The following is a 22838-nucleotide window of genomic DNA, read 5'->3' on the forward strand; positions in this document are numbered from 1 at the left end:
CCTTCTGCAATCTACTGCTCAGCTACCATCCCCCAAATTTCATTTAGTTCAAAATATCAGCAGAGAAATCCATGAGATATGTTCTCTAGTTCTTTGGCCATATTTTAGTTGAGCTCTGGATCATATGCATTGTTTTTGCCAAATTAACCTATATACAGGTTAATCTGAGTTGTTCCATAATTTTGAAAACTGGCTGCCATTATCTTTATCACCGCTGTATCTCTATGTAGGTTTAGTTGGCAAGGTTTTTTTCCCCCATAGGGTTTTTACTGCTACCTGTTTTTGGCTCTGATAATCACCTAAAATAGGAATATAGTTGTAGCACTATGATTTACATAGTGCTACATTGCTCCTGTGAAATAGAATAGGAAATAGAATAGTGAAATAGAATCTATGCAGGTCATTAGCTGACAATTACATGTATATGCTATCAAGGTTGAGTCCCCTCAATACCTTCAATCTTTGTAGCATGTGATTCTTTTCCTTGCCAGTATTCTGTTCTTATGTTTATTAAACTATCTTGATATTCATGTTTTGTTGTCTGAATATTAGTAAGTTCCAGTTTTTTGACTTGAAGTAAAACCTCTGCTTCCATTTCTGTCAGGCAGGTGTAATCTAACAATTATCATTATGGTTATGTAATGCATAGTGAACAGTCAGTAGCTTTCTTGTTTTTCTGTCTGATATTTTTTATTATTTTAAATTTATTTGGCTGCCCATCTCCAGTGGATTCTGGGCAACCATAAATCTAAAAGAGACATAAAAAAACAAAAATATTAAATCAATAGATTAACTGGACTAACATGCTCTAGCAAGAAAATCCACAAAAGAAAACCAAACAAACAGCAACCTTACCCTGGAAGCATAGCCAGTTTTTTTCGAAGATTTCTAGAACCCTAAATCAGAGTGTGCTCTCCTTAGCTCTAGGGAGAATCTCTATATACTGTATGTTGTATCTAACCAATGTTTATTATCCATCGTATAATGTATAAGATTATATAGATATGTTAGTGATACATTGTATTATAACATTACAGCGAGTAGAGAGGCATAATATTTAATGTCTGAATTACCATAAAGCCAAATTAAAACAGAGAACTTAAGATATCAAATCATATGAAATAACTTACTTGTGATTATTTTATTTTCATTAGGTGATGTTCCAGTCAGTGCCCTTGCTTAATTTTGGCTGTCACTAATCATTATCTTTTCTTCGATCCCTATATGGTAGGCACCCTCCCTTGGTCATTCCAGGTGCATTGTTATTTTTCACCTTGGAAAACAGCCATGGGACTGATCAATATATACTTTATGCAATAGGAGCTTGTACCATTAGATAACAAGAAGCAATCTAATGTTTCTACCCTGCTGTCCAATTTTCTTATTTGATACATGTCTATCAAGTTCTCTAGCTTTTCAAGATAAATATTTTTTAGTGAAGCTGTTCAAATGGGTGGATATGAAGATCTGAACAATATTATTTGATTAGGGACCTGTCATGTAGATAGAAGAGGTGGGTTGCTACTAATATAATGTATGGGTCCAGACACTTATAATTACAAAAGCAATATGGCTATCTCTGAGGCAGCACCTCCAGTCCCATGGAATAGATTAGATTTTTTTCTTTCATTGTTGAAAACATAGCTTTCACAGAGGAAAACCCAGCTGGGAAACTTTCTTCCGTCACCTCAGCTTTAAGGCAGTTTTCTCTTTTAGCAGAAACTTCTGTGTCTCCTCCCAATTGTCACTATTAGCTGTACCATCTTATATGCCATGTAGTTGTCTCTCTGTGTGTAGCTATATGTATGTGTACATATGCACACACACAAAGAGATGTATATATACACACATTTCTGACTCCTGTACAAATCTGTTTTATATATCCACTGACATAATATTAACTTCCTTTTGATCTTTTTATAAATAGAAATAAGAATACTTGATTTCTTAAACAAACATTCCCAGGGAGTAAGTAGTAATGTTTTAGGAAAAAGAATGAGTGAAATTCCAATAGATAAGCCTTCATTTTTAGATTTGTGCTTTAGATTTGTTTGTCTTTAGTAGTGAGCAGGTGGTAGTTTTAATACTCATCTTTAATAGAGGCTATTATCACAACATTATATGGTGTACAATGTTAGGCAATCATGCATTTTAGTACTTTGTTTAGACCCTTCAAGGCTCTTCAGATTTTCTCAATAAAAAAAAAATGTAATGAAGAGTATTATAGCTCAGGTCTTATCCCATTTAATATAAAACATACCATTAGATGAAAATATTCAGCACAACGTACTGCAAAACAGTTTAATAAACTTAGCAAGCTTTGTTTCTGAAAATAATTCACAGATTCATAAATAACATATACTGAGCTCCAGGAATGAGAGGACACCATTTCAAAATGGCTTCCTGTTAGTCTTATAGGAAGACTAGTCAGGGAGACCTCTAAAATCTCAATACATGAATAAGATGGTGGAGAAGAGGCTTTAGATTTGTTAATCATTGGAGAATATTTCAGAAAATATTGAATCTGTACAAAGAAGACAGACTCCACCTCATCTAAAATAGAACAAGGCTGTCCTATTTCAAATATGGAAATGGTGGCAGAACAGATTTTACAAGCCTTCATGAGGTAAAGAAATGTGTAGATATTTCCAGAAATATTATTCGAAATAACAAAAAGGCTGAATCTGAGTTAATGCATGGTGATGTTAATAAGGAAATGAAAGGGTGAGAAAAAGGCTGTGAAAAAAAGGCTCATAGCAATGACACTTGGAAAAGGATACGGTATGTAGGACTGTTAAAAAAAACATCTCAGCCAAGCAATAGAAACCTAGAAATATGGAGAGAATCAGTTGGAATCAATAATTTCCAGATGAAGATTTTATAGGCAAGACCAGGAAGACTCCTGTGGGACTGATATTGCTCTTTATATGAAGGCAAATATAAAGTCTAACATTATACCAAAGATTTTAAACCTGATGATTATATATAAATATGATGGGTGGTATATGTGGATAGAAATAAAAATTAAAGCTAGGGACATGCTATTGCCAATCTGATCAAAATACTGAAGATAATCATCGGAGTTCCAGAAATATTGCTCGTATTTGAGTAAATAAACCAAAGGGCAAATGCAGTGGTGGGATCCTGCCAGTTTAACAACCAGTTCTGTGATCATGCGCTCCGCATGTACACGACATGCACACTCTGCATGCGTGCACACTTTTAACAAAACTTACCTTTCACATTACTTCTGAGGAGTAACACAGCTGAGGCGGGGCAATCCACTCTGCTGTGTGAGTCAGCTGAGAGGATTTAGATAAGTAAAGGGGTGGGCAGGTGGGCCCACCTGATTATCAGAGCTAACCGGTTCACTCCCTAGCTGATCGTTGGAGCTACCAATTCACCCGAACCGGCTGAATCCCACCCATGGGCAAATGTAATTCAGCTTTAGTAGATAGAAAGTGGTCTCATATTAAGGCAAAGCAAATTTAAATTCACACATGCATTAATAAGTCAGTTGTTTATGGCTAATTTATAAATTAATCTGTTGAATTTCTTACCAAAAATGTGGCAATGCCAATTAAGTTGGAACTTTTAAAAGGGTAATTAATACATTTATGGAATATAGTTTTATCAAGGGCTTGAACAGTCAATACTGCCTCCACATACCGTTTGCAGCTGAACAATGGTGGAAGAGCTTCATGGCTAATAAGCACTTCAGAAGCACCTGGTGGATTATTTTGAGAAACAAACGACTGGCTTGACCTGCTCCAACTATGCCGTACATGATCTCACCATGTAACTGCTACATGTAAATTTAGAAACTATGATATAAACAGATTTAGGCTGGTGGTAATAGGATTAATTTAGGATATTATATACTGTATATAAAATTGGGTATAATGGGTTTTTTCAATATAGTAATTTATCTTTTTATTTTTTCTACTTATGTATTTGGCTACTTCTATTTTTGGATAGTTTCAGTCAAGAGATTCAGATATGAGTGAAAATAAAATGCTTATTGTAAAAATGGAAACATATTCTGAATTAATGAAAGAATTGATTTCATCACATAAAACAGGGAGAATGTGAGAAGCTTTGGTTCATGCTTATTATGTTGTGATAGTGTTGATTGGAAAGTATCTGGGTGTTTTTTTCCCAATTCAGAATTAGGAAGATTGGGACTACTTTCAGAAATGCGTTGTTGCAGCAAATAATAACTTAAAGCTCTCAACAGATGCCAAACTGTGCTATCTCGAATTATCAGTGGCAGGTTGGATTATTGTTGCTGTTTTTCTCATTAGATTGATGATGCTTGTGTAAAAAAGTAGTTGTGATGTAATCCAGAGTTCCCCAACCTTTCTGACTTTGTGGACCCATGGGGGGCGGGGAGGATGGAGTGCCAGGTAAATGGAATGCATGCATGTGCTCACCCACTGCTTTTGTAAGTGAAGAAATGTGTGCATATGCGCTTGCCTGTGACTTCCGCAGCCCTTCTGAATGGCTCAAGGCCTGGTAGTGGGCCATGGCCCGGGGGTTGGGGACCCCTGATGTAATCATTGGCCCTAAAATATCTTGAATGAAAAAACATCATTTTCTTTTTTTTAACTTTAATTTTTTTAGAGCAAGAAGCCAAGGCTTTAGAGTTACAATCAGTAATCAATATTAAGATTTTTAAACTTTTTAAATATTTTTCATCTTTAGTATTTATGCCTAAACATTTAAAAGGTAGTTTCAAATAGTATTTGCTGTAATTGGGAAGGCCTTTCTGCCTAAACGTAACTGTTCTCTACATCTTCATCGTTTGTATAAATTCTCTTCCCCATTAGCATCAAAGAATACTAGCTTGAACAAATGGGAGATAGGTTAAGATTCCTAAAGGAAACATAGTTGTTCCAGGTTTTCCTATAGCTCTAGACATTTTGCCTTTCCATTTTTATTCCCACAACCCCCCCCCCCTTTTTTTTTTTTCCCAACAGCTTTATGTAGAGCTATGAGATTTAGGCTGCAAATATCCAGACAACTACAAGGAGATAGCAAAGAGACTCAGAAATAATTCCTTATAATGGTGTTTGAATTTATGTCCTAGATTACCCTACAGCTAGCATCTCATCTGTTTAGTGAATTAATAGCAGGATTGTCAATAATCTCTATGGCAATGTGTGAAACACTTTGAAAGTTGTGTTCCTGTACTGGGCATTATCTCACAATTGTCTGCTGAAGGAGAGACATTTTTGTAAGTTCTCTAAATGTGCTTCTCTCCTCATTTTTTAAAAGATGCCAATATGTGTGATAGCACTAAAAGGGCAGTGCTACCTCAGAATTAATAAGCATAGCAGTTTGAGAGGGAAAAAAAGTAAAATAAAGGCACTCCTGGACATTTGTTGCAAAGCAGAACAATTTGAATGGTTTTCACCACATTGCTTGAAAAACTCCCCAGCCCCACCCCCAGCCCCGCGCTCACCTTCTCTTCTCCTTTTTCAAGTCCTAACTGAAATTTGATAAACAACACATAACGATCAATTGCTGCAAATCGGTATAGATTTCTCCTTTAAACAATATAGAAAAGTGGATTTAGCCAACTTCTAGGTCTGAAAAAAATGTACAATTCATCATAGATTCCAGATCTTGGGCATTTTTCATATTGAAGTGCTGTATGTAATAGAAAGATGCCCACAGCATGCAAATCAGTTTGATGCTAGTTAAGTCACTTAGCTCAAAGGTCATAGGGAAGATGGAAAATGTTTTTGATGCTCACTTCTCTGTGGAATTAAGTGTTCTTATTCATGTTAGTCCAGCAAGCAATGTCACTGTGGTCAAACAGACAATCTATTGACATATTTAATCTGTCAATTTGGTCTGGTAGTTTGGTCACCACACTATAAAAAAAAGATGTTGAGACTCTAGAAAAAGTGCAGAGAAGAGCAACCTAGATGATTAAGGGACTGGAAGCTAAAACATTAATAGTTGCAAGTACTCAGCATGGCTAGTCTAGTGAAGAAAAGGACTAGGGGATAGCAGTGTTTCAATATTTGAGGGGCTGCCACAAGGAGGAGGGAGTCAAGCTATTTTCCAAAGCACCCGAAGGCAAGACAAGGAATAATGCATGGAAACTGATCAAGGTGAGATTCAACCTAGAAATAAGGATACATTTTCTGACAGTGAGAACAATTAACCAATGGAACAGCTTGACTTCAGAAGTTGTGGGAACTTCATCACTGGATACTTTCAAGAAGAGACTGGACTGTCATTTGTCAGAAATGATGTAAGGTCTCCTGCTTGGGTGGGGGGGTTGGACTAGATGACTTACAAGGTCCCTTCCAACTCTGTTAATCTGTTAACCAGGAGAGAGTGCTTGAATAATTCTCTGAGAATCTGATACATTCTCAACTGAGATCTTAGTCACCACTTGGAATGAAAGGTTGATGACAGCCTTGGATCAGACTGTGCCTATTCAGCCTTTCCCAGTTGAGAATCTTGATGATTTCCCTAGCTTTCAGAAGAGCTCCAGGGTATGAAATAACAGAAGAACAATCTGGACTTGTAGAAAGATCAGGAGCAAATCTAACCAAATATGCATACTGTATATAGTCTATATTAATAGTTATATCATGGCAATAACAGTGGCAAAATATAATAATATTTCCCTATCATTGTTGCACCTACAGTGCTATTTGGCAACCTTGTTCAACATAACTAAGCCCCTACAAAGCCACTGAAAATTATTTTAGGCTTCTGATGGTTAAAGTCTCTTGGATCCATTCTAAATTTTACTCCAGTTATGCATATCCTGCCGAGATGGCTTGAGGTAATAACTGTGAGATAATATTCAAACTGGTGAACATCAAAACTGTTCCAAGGAACTATTTAAACTGATGTCTTTATTATACTGATTAACCCTGGCATTATATATGATAATGGAAAATGATCAACATGAATCTGGAAGCAAACAAGCAAATGTTATAAACAGCTGAAATTGAGAATGAGCCTCTCTTAATTTTATACTAACAACTAGGAATTGCTTGGAGGTGATAAATAGTTTGATAAATTTCTTAGTGTTTGTTAAGAATTGATTTATTAGTTTTTCCATCAGCTTTTATTTTCCTTCATCAATTCTGGGCAAAAAAAAATATGTTTTTTCATTTCTACTTCTCTAACTTTTGAAAAAAATCTTAATAGGAAGTAAATGAATTTATAAAAATTGAGGTTTTTTCTTCCTTTCTTAGAAATATATAAATATCATCAATATTGTCTATGATTTTCCAGAAAAGATCTTCCATGTATGGAACTGATGTGGTATACTTATCTCACTAAACTTTAATTTAGGGTTGCCAACATAATTCCCCGTTGAATTATGATATTCTTTACAGAACATTATATGCACTATTTAGAGGAAAGAAATCATTATTATTTAATTTATTTCATTTATGAAAGTTGTTTTATTATTGACATGCAGTGGTGGGTTTGAAAGCGCTCCATACTACATTGAATAATTTTATTCATGCACATATGCATACACATTTAAGGCAGTATTCTCTATAATCCAAATCTGGACCCAGATGAAAGTTTATTAGTGATTCAAGATGTGAAAGGTTACAGAGAGAGACACATGCTAACTTCCCAACTTCAAGTATAGTCCATGGAGCCTGAAAAAGTGGTCTGAATCCAATAATTGCATTCTCATGCTTGAATGTTTCCTGTAGATAGAAAGCTAGTAGCATTAACCTAAAGCCAAGTCTTGTCCATGTACCCCAACATAAAAGTACTTACACATTTTTCTTTCATGGATGAAACATGAAACTTTATTCTAGTGTCATGTATGTGTAAATCTTGTTCATATACATTTAATTATAATTATACCTATCTTTTTGCTGTATGTATTTCCCTCTTTTATTTCTGTCTAACTATTAACCCCCCCAAAAAAGGACAGTATTTTCTTTTGCTCACTTCATAAGTGATTCTTGTATTATGACCAAGAATTTCCCCTTAATCCCAAAGTGCCTAAAACATATCAACCCCAACCTACTCAATGAAACAAGTAAATTCAGAGCCTGAAAACTTTATAAATTATATTTTTGTCCTTCGGATGATCCTTATGCATATGCAGCTACTGAAAGTTGTGAATAAGTTACTAAATCAAAGACAAAGTACATTAAAAGGGATTCTTTAATACACAATGAAATAAATAAAATCAATCTAGATTGCTTGGGAAACAATGCACAAAAAAGAGAGGGTCAGAATACATAATTATAAACCCATCAACTTTTTCTGAGCAGCAATGTCAGTTTTCCTTGTGAGACCAAAATGAAACATTTCTTTGTTTCTCAAGCACAGGCTTTTAAGGAGATATACTATCATTCCATTAAGAGGATAAAAGTGGTTTGTTTGATCTTCTGAATGTTAATGTGTTGAAAAGATTATTGGAAATAAGATTGCATTCTCTGAAGTGAGAAAAACATTATTCAGATATCTTTAATTACATGACAAGTTGTTGTCCCTCCTATCCTTTAATGCATTAATAATGGGTTCCTACTTCAATTTGGTTTTGCAAAGAGTGGCTTTAAAGATTTGAGAAATTATAATAATGCATTATCAAGAATTTAGCTCTTACATTCTTATATCTGATGAATTATTGATACATTGTTTACTATGCTGTTTGTTTTCTCCTTCTACGATGTAATTGATATTAAACACACAATTTTAACTGTGCCAAATTAAAAGACCCAATAACCAATCTAATGGGTTTTCTACTATCCAAGTGCTTACCTGAGGTGGAATTATTTGGTTTATTATATTTATTTATCAAATGTATATAGCCATCCATCTCATGTATGTGATTCATCAAGATATGAATAACTATTTACATATAGTTTAATTTGGAAATTCTATTTTGTTTCCTAAGAACTTGTTCCTAACTGCGTTTTTACATAAAAACCAATGAACAATAAGTAGGGAAGTCTTTATGTATTACTTTGGGTGGTTCTCCACAACTTGAATTATAATTTTCAGAAATCACGGCAAGTGCAATAAAATGGTTCAGCAACATTTCTAGGTATATAAATTCCCTACTCCTGTTTCAGCCATAACCCAACACACTGGATTTCAGACTGGAAGTCATCAGTGATGTAAATATTGCACATTTTTCTGTTGTTATCGCTTCCAGTAATCAAATAATGCACATTTATAGGCTTTTATTTTAAAAAAATACTCTTTCTCCTAAAAGTTAAACCAATCCTCAAATAAATAATCAAGAGATGTATATTGTGGATTTAAATGTGGATTTAAGACAGTCCATTCTCCAGTTAAATAAATTTTGAGGGCCAGAAACATAGTCTCTGGAATGAGTTCTGTCTCTGGAATGAGTTCTGTCAGTTAATTATAGAGATTATTGAGTGTTCCAGATAATTTATGCAAGGTTTATCTGATCTAGAAGTTGGATGTCCACATATATTTCAGATTTATAATGATAATAATGGCTGAATCATAATAATAATATCCTTTGAATTTTAATAAAATATATTAACCCACAATAATTGATTTCCTTTTGTGCTCATTGGCTAAAAGGTTTTGTGAAAAATTGCAATTAATTTTTAAAATGCAATTATGTCTTTACTAATTAGCTTAATGTAACAGTTTCCTCTTCTTGTTATGTAATAACATGCCTTATAGTTACATGGTGTAATGTTAGTGAAAAATTAAGTAATGCTTACTAAAAGCTTTTGAGTGACTTCTCTTGGGGCCATATTATTTCTGAGTGCATTATTGTATTATTGTTGTTAATAAACCAGTATTAAGTAACTGATAGAATACTTCTTTCTCTTTCTTTCTTTCTTTCTTTCTTTCTTTCTTTCTTTCTTTCTTTCTTTCTTCCTTCTTTCTCTCTCTCTCTCTCTCTCTCTCTCTCTCTCTCTCTCTCTCTCTTTCTTTCTTTCTTTCTATTGTATAATGCAGTTTCATTGTGCAGATTTTCTTTCTGTTTTCTATTTAACCTTTTTCTTGTTTTTCTGCTCTTTTGCAGCAAATTTGCTGGATAGACTTTCGGTTTGCTGCTTGTTAAATCTGTTTTTTTTTTCCTTTGTCAATTACCACAGGTTTAGTCCCTATGAGTGGTATAACCCACACCCTTGCAATCCTGACTCAGACGTGGTGGAAAACAATTTTACCTTGCTAAATAGTTTCTGGTTTGGAGTTGGAGCTCTCATGCAGCAAGGTATACGATTCAGTCTGCTATTTCACTTGGGTGCCATGTCCCACTTTTTGCTGGGGGTAATCGTTCTGTTTTTCTCTGGCACAAACTGCTTGCATGGGTACCTCTGTGCATGTAACCATAGACCAGCTTTTTTTTTTAAAAAACAAACAGGCTTTCAGAAATAAAGTGGCAGGAAACAAGCGTAAATCAAAACATCAGCATTTTCAGACAGTTCCAGTCTAATTCCAAGAGGAAGTACATGCCATTAATGAACACAGTAACTTGCATTCTCCAAACACTAATATCTACATCAAGCAAAAACTGAAAGCATGAACCTCTCCAATCCTTATTATGGTCTACTTTCCAATATTAACTTCCCAATTCTGTACTTAAGGCCGAAACAAAATGCCATTTAGTGCATGTTTAATAAATGCCATCCCTGTGTGTATTATTGGTTGCAAATAAGCTGCATTTGGGGGGGGGGGGGAATGGAGATTAATGAATGACCATTAGTGCACTTGACAGAATAAACATTGATGTATTGCATGCTGTACCTTACCTGAAAGGAAAGATATAAATGACTAAAATATAAATGGCTACTAAAATAATAGATATGTTAATAGATATATTAACCTGAGAACAAACCATAATAAATAAATTAGTCTGGATGGATGGAGGTTGTAGGTCATACAGCGCATGCCACCTTTAATTTGCTGTGCTCAGTTTGTTATTTATTTTTCTTTTGGGGCATCTACAAGATTGTTAACATAAGCAATAGAAACTCACTCAGTTTCTAACAAAGCTTTTTCACTACAGTATAAGCTTCCATTGTTCATAAAGAAATTTTGGTGTAATTCCTGTGATTTAAGTCCTCACATTAATTATTTTAAGAGTTATATTTTTTAAAAAAAAACTTCCATTACTGCTTCTTGTCCTTACTAGGCTTCATCCATGTTACCATAGTATATTTAAGAATTCCCCTTCAATCATATTTTTTTCATCACTGGTTTTTAAGAGATCCAGACAGCTTTAGGAAGGTATGTGGATAGGTGTAGCTTTACAATCAGGTTTTAATTCATTTATTTATTTTCAGTAACAAAAACTACAGAATATGGATAAGGGCAGCTGAGTATCCTAAAACAACATTTCAGGAAAAATAATAGAGGCACTTTATTAAAAATAAAGAATATAATTGGCATAATGTCAAAGAAAAAATATTGAACTTGTAATAGACCAGATTAAATACCCAACAGTAAGAAGCTAGAGATAATTTAACAAACCATTACAGTCATATTACTCTGGATTCTTATAATGTTTAAAAATATAGTTCTCCTAATATTGAAAATAATTCCTACAATGAGTACAATCCAGTTAAAGATATGTAGGCCATACATATTTCAATAGGAGAGAGTCATTCCATTACAATACTTTGCATACATCTCAAGTTTCAACAGGTGCAGTGTGTCCATGAGATCTCTATTTCTTTTATTATTAAAAGTCCTTCAGAGTAGAATCCCAATTAGAAAAATATATTCCATTAAGTTCATTGCACCTAATTCATGGGCATATGACTGTACTCTCAGTGTGCACATATATCGCCTCTCCTGTAGGAGCTACATTGGCCACCGATTTGCTTCTGGGTGCAATTAATGGTGTCGCCTTTAAAGCCCTTCATGGCTTGGGACCAGGTTATTTAAGATACCGTCTCTCAGATACATTGATACATTAAAATACATAATGCATTAAGAATTGGTTCAGGAGCCATCCATCAATAAGTGAAAAAATAGCTGGTAGATTGGTTAGCCCATAAATAACTTGGAACCTTGTGCCTACTAGAAACAGGTGCAGCTCATGGAGTAGTGGTATGTGGAAACACTATGTAGTATCTGTAACTCACCATGCTGCCATATTCTGGGAAATATTCTGGTTCTTTTAGATGCAACAATGGTTTCTGGAGAAGGACCCTTTATTAAGAGACATTAAAACACCCTGTATCCAGATATCTAGGCCCTGAACCATGAAGGATTTTCAATTTAAATCTTGAATTACACTGCAAGCTAACTGGGAACCAGTACAGCTCTCAGAAGATAGGTGTTCCATGGATGCCTTCAGGCACACTCACAACTACTTAAATTACTGCATTCTGGAATAGCTGTAGCTTCTGAATGCTCTTTAGAAAATAAAGTATGTGAAAGTGGTCCACTACTTAGAAATGTTTGCAATTCCAGGAAAATAGAGGAAAGTGGGCATACAAAAAGAAAGGTTTTCTGATAAATAAGGACCATGTACCCAATCAAACAAACAAACAAAAGGGAAACAATGACCATGGACACAACACGGTGGTTTACTAAGATATGTAAACTGAATCATTTGCACGTAGAGAGGAATGTAGTTCTTATGTGAGCTGTATAGCACTGGCACTTCACATTTCACACTGACAAGTTTTTGTCTGAATAATTTTCTTTAAAATAAATTTAACAACATATTTTGCAGTGCTGTATCTGTTTTCCATGCAGTTTGATGCAACACATCTGTTAAGTTACAATCTTATTCAGCAGCTATATTGGTATCCCCCTAAATTATAACACCTCCAAAATATCCTGTTGAATTATCTTCAGAGCTAACTGTGAAAAATAGATAAAATAATAATCACATTGTATTTGATGCTGTTTAATCAAATTTAAATTTTGTTCTATGTCCACTTCTCTTGAGAAGTAATGCAACCACATTACGTTTAAAGCAACATGTAGCCGTCTAACTATAAAATGTACCCCCCCCAATTAATTCTGACTGAAGATAGCCACCCTTTAACTAACTAAATAATTTAGATTAAATTAAATCTATAATAAAATAATCACAATTTCACTAACATTCAGGCATAATTCTCTTTTAAAGTGACTCCATTTAAATCAGTGGATTTTAATTTACTTATGATGTGTTCTAAGTAGGGACAAATTGAATTCTACTAACAAATTATATTGCAGCAGAAATGGTTGTTGTGAACCCTTTTTTGCAACAAGGTCTTACCCATTTTACTAAAGATTTCCATCTAAATTGATGGAAATGCTTTCGGAAATCAATCTTCATAGAAAGAGGCCATCCTACGCTTAACAACTCCTGACTCACACAAAGAGTCTACTTCTATCCATCTTGCTCCTAACACACTGACCTAGGAAACAAATGCTGGAGGCTACATGATAGAGGAAACTCATACATGCCTTGCCTGGTTCCCTTACTCCCAGGAAACTGTGGGATATAGTGCTGGACATGACGTTACCTTGGGTACATGACAGTCAGCCCCTAACCAGGCTCTGTTTTACAGGCTTTGGTGGCACCCTCTTTATATTCTTGGTAAGATACGAACTTGTGGTAATTGGGGCAAGAATGGCAAGCATATCTATGTTCTTTTCTTCCAAATCTTGTTTGACTTTTCTAAGTGTCTGTTTTAAAGAAAACAGTATAAGCTCTTGGGCTTATTTGGCACTATTAGTGTTTTATTGTTTAAGTGTCTGACTGACAGGGCATAGGAGCGACTACATCTGAAAGGTACTTTTTTACTTTTTCCCCTGCAGAATTCTAGGCAAAATCTGGTGCTGGAGTTGGCTGTCATGTCCAAGGCTGTCAGCTTTTTTCTTCTTTTTTTCCCCTTTTGTTCATTTTCTTCGAAATCACAAGGGTATGGTGAACGGCAGGGTCAGATGGGCTGTTTTGGATCAAATAGTTTGTTTAGGATATCACGTCTCTCTTTCAAAAACAAAAGTTAAATTTTCTCCCCTTGCTCCATACTTGATGTTGAGCTTGGCAAAAAAAAAAAAAAATCCCCTTCACTAGAAGATGAATTCCACTACTTTATTGGAGGAGTTCCTTGATTGAGTGAATATGAATGTTATAATTGATCAGGAATAAAATAGTCCATTTTGCCTGCATTTCATTTTACCTAGTTAAACAAATAAAACCAGTCCCTGGCTAATTGATTAAAATTTCTAAAACTTTGCTCACAATGACCATTTGTTGCATCTACATCTTGCAAAATTATTTTGCCCATCATGGGAAAATGAATGAATATATATATATATATATATATATATATATATATATATATATATATATATATATATATATATATATATATATATATATATATATATATATATATATATATATATATATATATTTTCATTCTGAGGTTTTCGCGGGTGTTTGTATGTACGTCTGTTCGGGTTTTCTCCCGCGTAGAATTGGAAGTATCTTCACAACGTTTCGATGAAGTCTCATTCATCATCTTCAACCAGCCTGAAGATGATGAATGAGACTTCATCGAAACGTCGTGAAGATACTTCCAATTCTACGCGGGAGAAAACCCGAACAACCAAAGACGTGTGTGTGTATGTATGTATGTATGTATGTGTGTGTGTATATATATATACAAATATATATATATTTGTTCAGGTTACTTAATTTTCCATGTTAAGGATTTCATGCATGTCAATTGCATTATTATTATTATTATTATTATTATTATTATTATTATTATTATTATTATTATTATTTGCAAATGAAAGGAATGTAAAGGCTACTGATTTCGGCCTTTTGTATTATTATTAAATTATGATTTATAATAATGAAAATATTACCAAAATCCCTCTATTTTAATGGTCATGTGCAGGCAACTCCAGCAATTTATGTGTAGTCTGACTTGTTTTAAAATAAGCGTAATACTAATATTTTCATTGCTTTTGAAGTAAATGAGATATGTAGCTCATCCACTTCTATTTACTTTGAAGTGTGGAGCGATGTATAGAGATGGGAGATGTTTCATTATATTATTGACTTGTGACATCTAGCTTCATTATGATGATTTTTATATGATTGCATGATATATTCAGATTTCTTGTATCCTTCTTTGTATCAGAGTTTTCCTGGTACTTCCCCCTTCCCCATTAATTCTATTATTTCTTAGAGTTTGCAATAGCATCTTATTTGTTATGAAAGTCAAACATTTTATGAGCAAATTATTTAGAAGCTCATAAATGCTTTGAAGAGCTTCTGCAAATTTTAACTGACAGGATCGAGGTTATTATTTGTTTTCAAGCTAAATGGAAACTTTCTCTTTTATGGCTCACATCAATGATTGTTTTTCATTACGGCTTTATTTGTCATTTTCTTTTTGCTAGATTATGATTGCCACATATTCATTCAGATCTCCCATTGCTATACCTTGTGTTCCACAATCTTGCAATTTGTTTCATAAAATAATTTGCGGTGTGTGTGTGTGTGTGTGTGTGTGTGTGAGAGAGAGAGAGAGAGAGAGAGAGAGAGAGAGAATATCTATCTGTCTGTCTGTCTGTCTGTCTGTCTGTCTATCTATCTATCATCTATCTATATACACACACATACGTATGTCTGTATATGCGTGGGTGTGGGTGTGGCATCATATATTTTTATGTATGTATTTTTTTTGCCATTTCAGTTGTTTGTCTTCATATGTGTCAGTTAAGCTGTAGTTTTATTTCATTCCTATTGGCTCAGTGAATCCCTGTTTCCCTTGATAAAAAAAAACCCTGAATTCTAAGAGAGAGATCTATTGTTAATACTCTGGATTCATCCTTTTCCCCTGGTTTTCATTAGGTTCCGAGCTCATGCCCAAAGCCCTCTCCACTAGGATAGTGGGAGGCATTTGGTGGTTTTTCACACTTATCATCATTTCCTCGTACACTGCTAATCTAGCCGCCTTTCTGACAGTGGAACGCATGGAATCCCCCATTGACTCAGCAGATGATTTAGCAAAACAAACAAAAATAGAATATGGAACTGTTGAAGATGGAGCTACCATGACCTTTTTTAAGGTAGGACCTTTAAAATTAATTAATGAGAGGGAGGGAACTGTTTTCTGACTTCTACTCAGCAAATTAGCAGGCGGGAAAGCCCTTTCTTCATCTAGATTATTTTTAAATTTGGGTTATTGTTGTTGTTTTGGCATATTTGAAAATGTAGGATATATTTGTGTATAAATAATTTACTTTTGAAGTGATAGTTGTTAACATATTTATCCTGACTTTTTCATCAAGGGACTAATGAAAAAGCAGGGCAAAGGATACTTCTGCTGGATTCTCTTTGTTTTATTGTAACATATTTATTGTAATTTATTGTAACGGATGAAATAACTTGTACTATTTTACTACTTAGAAACATCAGATCTTGGTTTGACATTTGACCAATATGTTTCTGATGTACTAAGTCAGTACCAAAGTGATATCCTTATTTGCATCATACTTGGCATAAATTACTAAATAATACAATATCGGAATCATCTTATTGGTAAACCCTGTCCTGACATATTCAATTTCATTAGACCTTGAAAAAGTTACCAGTTAGAATGCAGTATTCAGCCTCATATGTCAACTTTGAGTGAACCTGAACTGCTTCTCGGAATTGGACTGGGGTGCTGTATAATACCCCTTGCCCATTAAAAAAAACAATAACATTTGCTTTTGTCAGCATGAAAGTATTGATGAGGGTCTGATCCATCTGACTTTTGTAATGTTTTTTTAGCATTTTTAGAACCTTTCTCATAAATTCAATAAATAGTTCAGAAATACTAATATACATACCCATTCTGGACAATGTCTTAGAAGCAACAAGCTCTAGAAGAATGAGGTTGTAAGTTTCCATCATTTTCAGATTCCTCACTTGCTGTTCCTGTGAAGTTGTATTGTGAATGGAAGCTAACTTCAAAGATAAGATTGAGATTGCTCCTAACTTTGTATGTTTGTGTATAGGAAGTTAACTGTAAGAGAACAAGCTGCTACTATATCCTAAAACTTCTTTATAGCTACTCATTTGAACAAACAGTTGTTATTTCAGTTTCATTTATTTTCCTGCTTGTGAGCTACAATGGTGTTGGCATTTCATTTCTGAAGGAACAACTATCTAGTTGCACTGAAGGCAGATACACTGCTTATTTTAAAATATACGTCGGTCATTCACATCTCAGGGCAAACCATTAATATTTTCAAATGGATTTAAACACTCTGCCTCTGGGGAATAGGGAACAGCTGACTGTGTTGGTCTGTTTGATTAAAAGAAGCATAACAGCATGGCAGGAATAACATAAGGCAACCTATATGAAAGGTTTAAGAAAACAATTGATAGATTTATGCTACTGTTAATTGTGTATATATTTTTGTACTTACGGCCTATCGTTATCCTGATATTTGCGAACACAGGTGATAACTTTCAAAAATAATTATTATTCTGGTGATCTAATAGTTTGACTAAATTTTGTCTGACTTTATGAATAATTTAGCTATTTCTGCTGATACCACAAGAGTTAAATAAACATAAACCAAGCTCTGGTGGAAATTCAATTTACTCTAGAAATTAAAACTAATTAATATTTCACTCCCCAAAAAGAATGAGAAATGCTTTTACTAGTAGGTTCTTTTGCAGAAGATGTACATATAATATTAATGAAAATTTTATGAGGGAAAAAATACTCTTATTTAGTAGGAACTAATCATTATCGTTGCTGTAATGGTTTGGGGCATTAAAGCTGTCAGAACATGAATAGGGGAATGTTTGAGGAGCTCTTTTTTCTGTCTTTAAAGAGACCATATGATTAGCCTCCCAGAGAGTATAGATGACACAAATAATTGATTCTCCTTTACCAAAGAAGAGTAGAGGGTTTTAATTTACTGTCATATTTATTTTGATCTTGTAAAGAATATCAATCATATTCTATCTGATTGTATGTCTGAAAGGAAAAGCAATGTTTCATAATCCAATTGTCAGAACTACTATTCCTCCTAAATTCTTAAAGAGCAGGGTCCTTTTCTTTTTCTTATCTGATGCTATTTATTGCTTCTTTTCTGTTCCATGAGTATTACAGATTCTTCTTTACAATGTTTTTTATTTTATTTTTTCCAAATTATTGCTTTCTATGCGTACATATTAAAAGTTGAACTAGTAGTATCTATTACCACCTAAGAAAGCAGATAAGATAAGATGATGAGATGAGATGAGAGAGGAGGGGAGGAGATGAGAAAAGAGAGATAAGAGAAGAAGATAATTTTTATTGTCATTTTAATGGTGCATGTTAAAAATGAAATTCTGTTCCCTGCACTCAAGAGAAAATATATATCTGCCCATACCAGGGGTGGGTTCCTGCCAGTTCTAACCTCTTCTATAGAAGAGGTTCCACAAATCTACAGTGCCGTTTAGAACCGGTTCCAGCTCCCTCCCCCTGCCTGTCCACACACCATCAAGATGAAGAGCGAGAGGAGGAATTCTGGGAGTTGAAGTCCACAAGTCTTAAAGCTGTCAAGTTTGAACACCCCTGGGGTTTTTTTCTAAAGGGTTAGGGGTGCAAGGGTCTTGTAACTTGACAGCTTTAAGGGTGCTTCAAATGCCAGAGTTTATGAGCCAACATTTTGATTGCTAAGCAAGAGTGTTGTTAAGTTGCTTTCACCACATTTTACAAATTGGCCACACCCACCCAGTCACATGGTCGACAAGCCACTCTCACCCAGTCACATGGCTAGCAAGCCACTCCCACAAAGCAGACCACACCTACAGAAGAGGTTCTAAAAATTTTTGAAACCCACCACTGGCCCATACCCATACATAACACTCATATACACATGCTGTATACATACATAAATATGTACCTGTACCCATACATGTACATATATATACAGGATGTATAATGTCCAGGGCCGGATTTTCCTATAGGCTAACTAGGCTTCAGCCTAGGGCCTCAAGATCAAGAGGGGCCTTTTATTTATCCATGCCACATTTTTTATAAAGGTTAGTACCAATTACAACATGTTTCATTTAATATATTGATATATATCACAGTAATGATGTATTTTATTATCTCTCATGTAATTACAAACTTAAAATGGGAGGTGAAAGGGCCCCATAAGGGCCTCTTTTCATCTAAAGCCGGCCCTGATAATGTCCCAGACAATTCGGCAGACTCTGCTCAAGCATCGTTTATATGCTATGTACTGGATAGAAGGAAGTGAACTACCAATGAGCCTTTCTGCCATCTTCACCACTCTCTGAACTACTTTCCTGTCTGAAGCAGTACGTGGTACAAATATGGTGTAAGATTACAGTTGAACATATTTTATATCCAAAGATGGAAACTTGAAGGATACAATTTTAATAAATATTAATTTATTTTATACTGGAGTTAGAATTAATTTTATTCAAGAGTTGGAATAACAAAAGTATAGTCTGTTAAATTCTTGTGTAGTGCAGTAAAACGTACATTCAATGTGTGGCTCAAATTATTCCATATGCAATGGAGTGAAAAGTAGATACCTGCCAAAATTATTCTCCTTAGAAAATAGGGGCTGCTAGCTTTCAAGTCTATTTTTACCCAATAAATGTAGGTGCAAAATTATAATGCAAGTTATATGGTAAAAAATCTGAAACAAGATGTCTTATAATATGATAATCCTGGAATTTGTAATTAATGTCAGGACTGACTTAGTCTTTCCATATAAGAAGTAACTTTTTTTTCCTTTTCCCCATGCATTGCTTTTCCTAATTTTATTTATGTAGCACAATTAAGTAGATGCCATAGCTGTGTGAGTTATTGCATTAATATTTGCAATCTACTCATAAGAGGAATATTTGGTCCTGAAAATGAAACTTCACTTCTTATAGACATGGCATAAGAAAGATAGTAGTGGAGTGGTTATGAGTATCTCCTAATAGAGAGAGGTTAAAAAAGGTAAAAAACTAAGCAAAACTATCTTATTCTAACATAAAATAGTGTAAATATCTGTATTCTTTGTATTATATGAAAATATGAAATCTCAATAATAACAGAGTCTGTCAAAAACCATGAGACATTATAACTACTGCTCTGTACCTCAGTAATTCCTTTTGTAAATAGAGATAGATGGATGGATGGATGGATGGATGGATGGATGGGTAGATGAGAGAGAGAAAGAGATAGAGAGAGGTATGGATGGATAGAGATAATAGGTAGGTAGGTAGGTAGGTAGGTAGGTAGGTAGGTAGGTAGATAGATAGATAGATAGATAGATAGATAGATAGATAGATATTGAACATTTCAATATCTATCAATAACAATTTAGAGATTGAAAATTCATTTTTAATATATTATTAGGAGGTTTGGAATTTGGATGCTGGTTGTTTGTTGCTTCCTGCATACCTTTCTTTCCTAAATATTTTTCTCAACCTCAACAACTTTAAGATATGATGACTGTGGAATTTTGGGAGCTGAAGTCCACGTATCTTAAAGTTGGAAAAGCTGAAAAAGATTGATCAAAACTATCATTTGTGTATAGGACAGGGTAGCCATGTGGTTTATTGGCTCAGGGCTTATTTTTTTGTCAATCTTTAGCTACTAGGCTTTTACCATTAATAACATAACCCCCTGAAGAGATCAGTATTTGTTACAGTTCCCTAACATTTCTGAATATTAGGTGATGGTTTCTTAAATCTTGCATATCTTTTAATTACTGCTCATAAAATCAGTACATCTAATGTACTGTAATACGTTATGTGAAATAATAAACTATGAAATAATAATTTAAGAATTTCTCACTTTTCATCCTGCTTATGTTGGTCAAAATCTGTATGCAACATTTTTGCAGCAACAACAAACTTGGCAAGTGGCAAAAGTCTTTTCATCTGCCAAAAAGTTGATAACCAACTGCAATACTGAAAAAAAACAAAAAACATTTCCTTGGTAGATAAAATGAAGCAATATTTTTTTTCTAGGATCAGCATAAATCTTACATAAAAGTAGACGATAGAAAATATCTTCAGTAGCTCTTCTCCCACAAATACATTAACTGGCACTGCCTTTCATTAGTAAACTTTGAGCCCATTGCAGACTTAACTCAGCAAATGCCCTCCTCAACATGGGAAAAATGATTGTCAAAAATAAGGCAGTCTTTTATGAATTCTGTTAAGCCATATTAATCATCTAAAATTTTGTGAAAAGTAAACCGGCATATACTCCAATAATATTAGAGGAAGGAAGAGGGGGAAGAGAGAGAGAGAGAGAGAGAGAGAGAGAGAGAGAGAGAGAGAGAGAGAGAGAGAGAGAGAGAGAGAGAGAGAGAGAGAGAGAGAGAGAGAGAGAGAGAGAGAGAGAGAGAGAGAGAGATAGATAGATAGATCATGGTGTTGGAATTGACCATTTAAGCAGCTGCGTTCAACACCGCTCCCCTCCAGTGCAGGAATCCCAGTGAAGCCTCTGCTTAAATGATTCAGCAAAAAAAGAAAAGTCCTTTCTCAGTAATTTCCTGAATTTTAGGAAATTCCTAATCTGAATCTGCCTTTCTATATCTTTCTGTACCTATTTTGTGCCCTGAACCAAGACAGGTGATACTTTTTCTGGAGGCTAAAAGTGACATTTCCCTAGTTGATCCTTGGATAATCCTGCTACCTTTCTTTAAATATTTTCTATGTACAGGATTCATCCTGTATTAATACTTGTCTAAGTGTGTGTTCTAGAACTGGAAATAGACTTAAATCATGGGTGTCAAGCTCGATCGCGTCATATGACGGATTGTGATGTATCATGACAGTTTTTCCCTTTGCGGAGCCGGGATGCGCTTGTGCGTGATGCATCCAGCCCACTGGCTTCCAGTTTGACAGGCCTGATTTAGGTCTTCTGAATAGGATCTAATCAAAGTACACTATAGTGAAACTATTGTTCTCCGTAATTTGAAAAGTATTATTGGTGTAGCCTACTGTTTTGTGTAACTTTTGAAGGCCATGTTACGTGGGGTATCAGTCCAATTATCACCCATTCCATACATGGATGTAGAAGGTTCTCAACTTGCAACCGTTTGTTTAGTGACCATTTGAAGTTATAATGGCACTGAAAAAAGTGACTTATTACCGGTCCTCACAGTTATGGCTCTTGCAACATTCCCACATGGTCAGAATTCAGATGCTTGGCAACTCACATGTACTGATGATGGTTGCAGCATCCTGGGCTTATGTGATTGGCATTTGTGACCTTCACAGACCTTTGGTTTCTGACAAGCAAAGTCAATGAGGAAATCAGGGTTTATCTTAAAAACCACATGATTCACTTAACTACAGTAATTTGTTCAATATCCATGGCAAAAAAAAAGATTGTACAATTAAGCACAATTCATTTAAGAACTGCTTTGTTTAGCAATGGAAATTCTTGTCTCAATTATGGTTATAAGTCAGGGACTATCTGTATTTGCTTTCTTTCTGAAATGAATAGTTTACTCTTGTCTCTTTTAAATATTTTGTAATTTTTAGTCTACAGTAGCAAATTTGCCTTCTAGGGCATTATCTATCCATTTGTGTGATCTACATATTTTATAAATATTCAATTAATGCAACTGTTGTGGGTTAGGAACAAGAATATTATTCTTTCATTTATAAATGATTAACAATGTGGTAGAATGAAATTCAGTTGTTTCATACACTGTATTCACTTAATTGTGTCATATTATTTAACTAATGAAGTTAATAGTATATAAATATTAATTAGATAAATTATCTATTATGTTCTCACAAAAAGTTATTTTAATCATTGTTTAAGAAATTTTGTCTCATTTCTTAATTGATGTAGCACTATCAGCTTTCTTTTTCAATTTTAAAGAAATAATTGAATCTA

At 34.4% G+C, this 22838-nt stretch overlaps 1 protein-coding gene across 3 annotated transcripts in view; it reads left to right on the top strand.

Annotated features, from left to right (window-relative positions):
- Positions 1-22838, top strand: part of GRIK2 (glutamate ionotropic receptor kainate type subunit 2) — a 548779-nt gene that overhangs the window by 404518 nt on the left and 121423 nt on the right. For all 3 annotated transcript variants that reach the window (XM_081945732.1, XM_081945731.1, XM_081945733.1), the window contains 2 exons: positions 10092-10210; positions 15818-16035. In XM_081945732.1, coding sequence (XP_081801858.1) covers positions 10092-10210; positions 15818-16035 — 337 coding nt within the window. The remainder of the gene's footprint in view (positions 1-10091; positions 10211-15817; positions 16036-22838) is intronic.

The sequence above is a fragment of the Natrix helvetica genome, assembly GCF_964273705.1.
Source record: "Natrix helvetica genome assembly, chromosome: 2".
In the NCBI taxonomy this organism is placed as follows: domain Eukaryota; kingdom Metazoa; phylum Chordata; class Lepidosauria; order Squamata; family Natricidae; genus Natrix; species Natrix helvetica.